The 1,303-nt window shown below is 51.0% G+C and overlaps 1 protein-coding gene and 1 long non-coding RNA gene across 2 annotated transcripts in view; one reads left to right on the top strand and one right to left on the bottom strand.

Annotated features, from left to right (window-relative positions):
- The window catches only part of gstt2 (glutathione S-transferase theta 2), a 7,484-nt gene extending 6,783 nt beyond the window's left edge, over nt 1–701 (top strand). The window contains exon 6 of the mRNA XM_005749186.1: nt 303–701. Coding sequence (XP_005749243.1) covers nt 303–449 — 147 coding nt within the window. The 3' untranslated portion in view covers nt 450–701. The remainder of the gene's footprint in view (nt 1–302) is intronic.
- Nucleotides 702–797: 96 nt separating this feature from the next.
- Nucleotides 798–1,284, bottom strand: LOC106456456 (uncharacterized). The gene is made up of 2 exons (XR_001290568.1): nt 1,051–1,284; nt 798–972 (listed from the first exon to the last, which is right to left on the bottom strand). It is a non-coding gene; the product is annotated as an uncharacterized LOC106456456 (long non-coding RNA).
- Between the last annotated feature and the right edge of the window lie 19 nt (nt 1,285–1,303).

The following is a 1,303-nucleotide window of genomic DNA, read 5'->3' on the forward strand; positions in this document are numbered from 1 at the left end:
GAATTTTATTCGTATCCAGTGTGAGGTTGAAAAGTGTTGTGAGAGGCTCTGCTACAAAATCAGCTGCCAGTTTCAAGAAGTAAGGATCTAGTAAGTCTGGCCCTGGAGATTTTCTAGGATCTAACAGTTTAAGAGCTTTACAGACCTCCTGCACAGAGAAAGGAACAAAGTTAAATGGCTGACCAGTGTACACTGAGGACTGACAGCTAATTAGAAACGCTCCTGAGAGGAGCGGGCACTCTGAACGTACCCTCTGTTTGTGTCTGTATGGTTCTGAGCATGCTCAGTGTGTCTCCTTGCAGCCTCTGGGCGGGGGCAGAGACATCCTGAAGGAGCGTCCTCAGCTGCAGCGGTGGAGGAGTCGAGTCCAGTCGGCCGTCGGTGAGGCATTTGACGAAGCTCACAGCGTCCTGTATGCCCTCAGAGACCGCCGCCGAGCCCGTCTGTGACATCTGCATGAGGGGGAGGAGTCAGTCGAGGGTGTGAGGAGGATGAAGGAGTGGCTCAATTTCACTTTGATTTCTCTGCTTTAAAAACCTCAGAGGCCTTCGAGCCATCACAGAGTTCCTGGACTCTGATCGATGACAGAATCAATAAATCTATCGATGAATCAATGTTGGAGTTCAATGTTTGAATCAGCTGAAGCACTTTAACAGGAAATGAGCTTTGAAATGAAAATAAAAAAAGCTGCTTGTACTTTGCCCCTTGAGTGTCTGTGACTGAGCGCCCCCCGCAGGCTGGAGGAGGAGCTGCGGCGCTGTAGGCGTGTTCAAACGAGCACATGAAAGAGACTCAGCAAAAATGTAAAAATCTTTATTAGAAAACTTTATTTACACCAGGTTCATCAGCAGAGACATGTGACTACACAGAGGAAGAGGGCGGGCCTTGGCTCCGTTTGGCAGGATGTTGCTCCTCGCCATCTCCTTCTCGTCCTCGTTTCCTCAGGTGTCTTCCTGAGGTCGACTCCGCCTCCTGCAGGGGGAGGAGCTCAATGGATCAGGAGGCAGAGTCATGGTTGTACTGTGTGTGTGTTTGTGTATGTGTGGTTACCATGGCAGCAGCAGCCCCCCCTCCCTCTGCAGACGGGTACATGAGCCTGTGCGCCGTCTCCAACATCTTCTGGTCCTGCAACCATCACAGAGTGAGCAGCCTACACTTCCCACAATGCACCTGAACATCTTTAACCCTCTTAAGACTTGCTGCTGTGGCGTCAGCTGTGCTGCAGACAGCCAACTGCCATCGTTGAGGGCGGAGTCACTACAAAAACACTGAACACAGCCTGGTGTGTGGTTATTTGGGGGGG

This window comes from Pundamilia nyererei, unplaced genomic scaffold, assembly GCF_000239375.1.
Source record: "Pundamilia nyererei isolate P.nyererei 1_Seehausen unplaced genomic scaffold, PunNye1.0 scaffold00238, whole genome shotgun sequence".
Taxonomy (NCBI): domain Eukaryota; kingdom Metazoa; phylum Chordata; class Actinopteri; order Cichliformes; family Cichlidae; genus Pundamilia; species Pundamilia nyererei.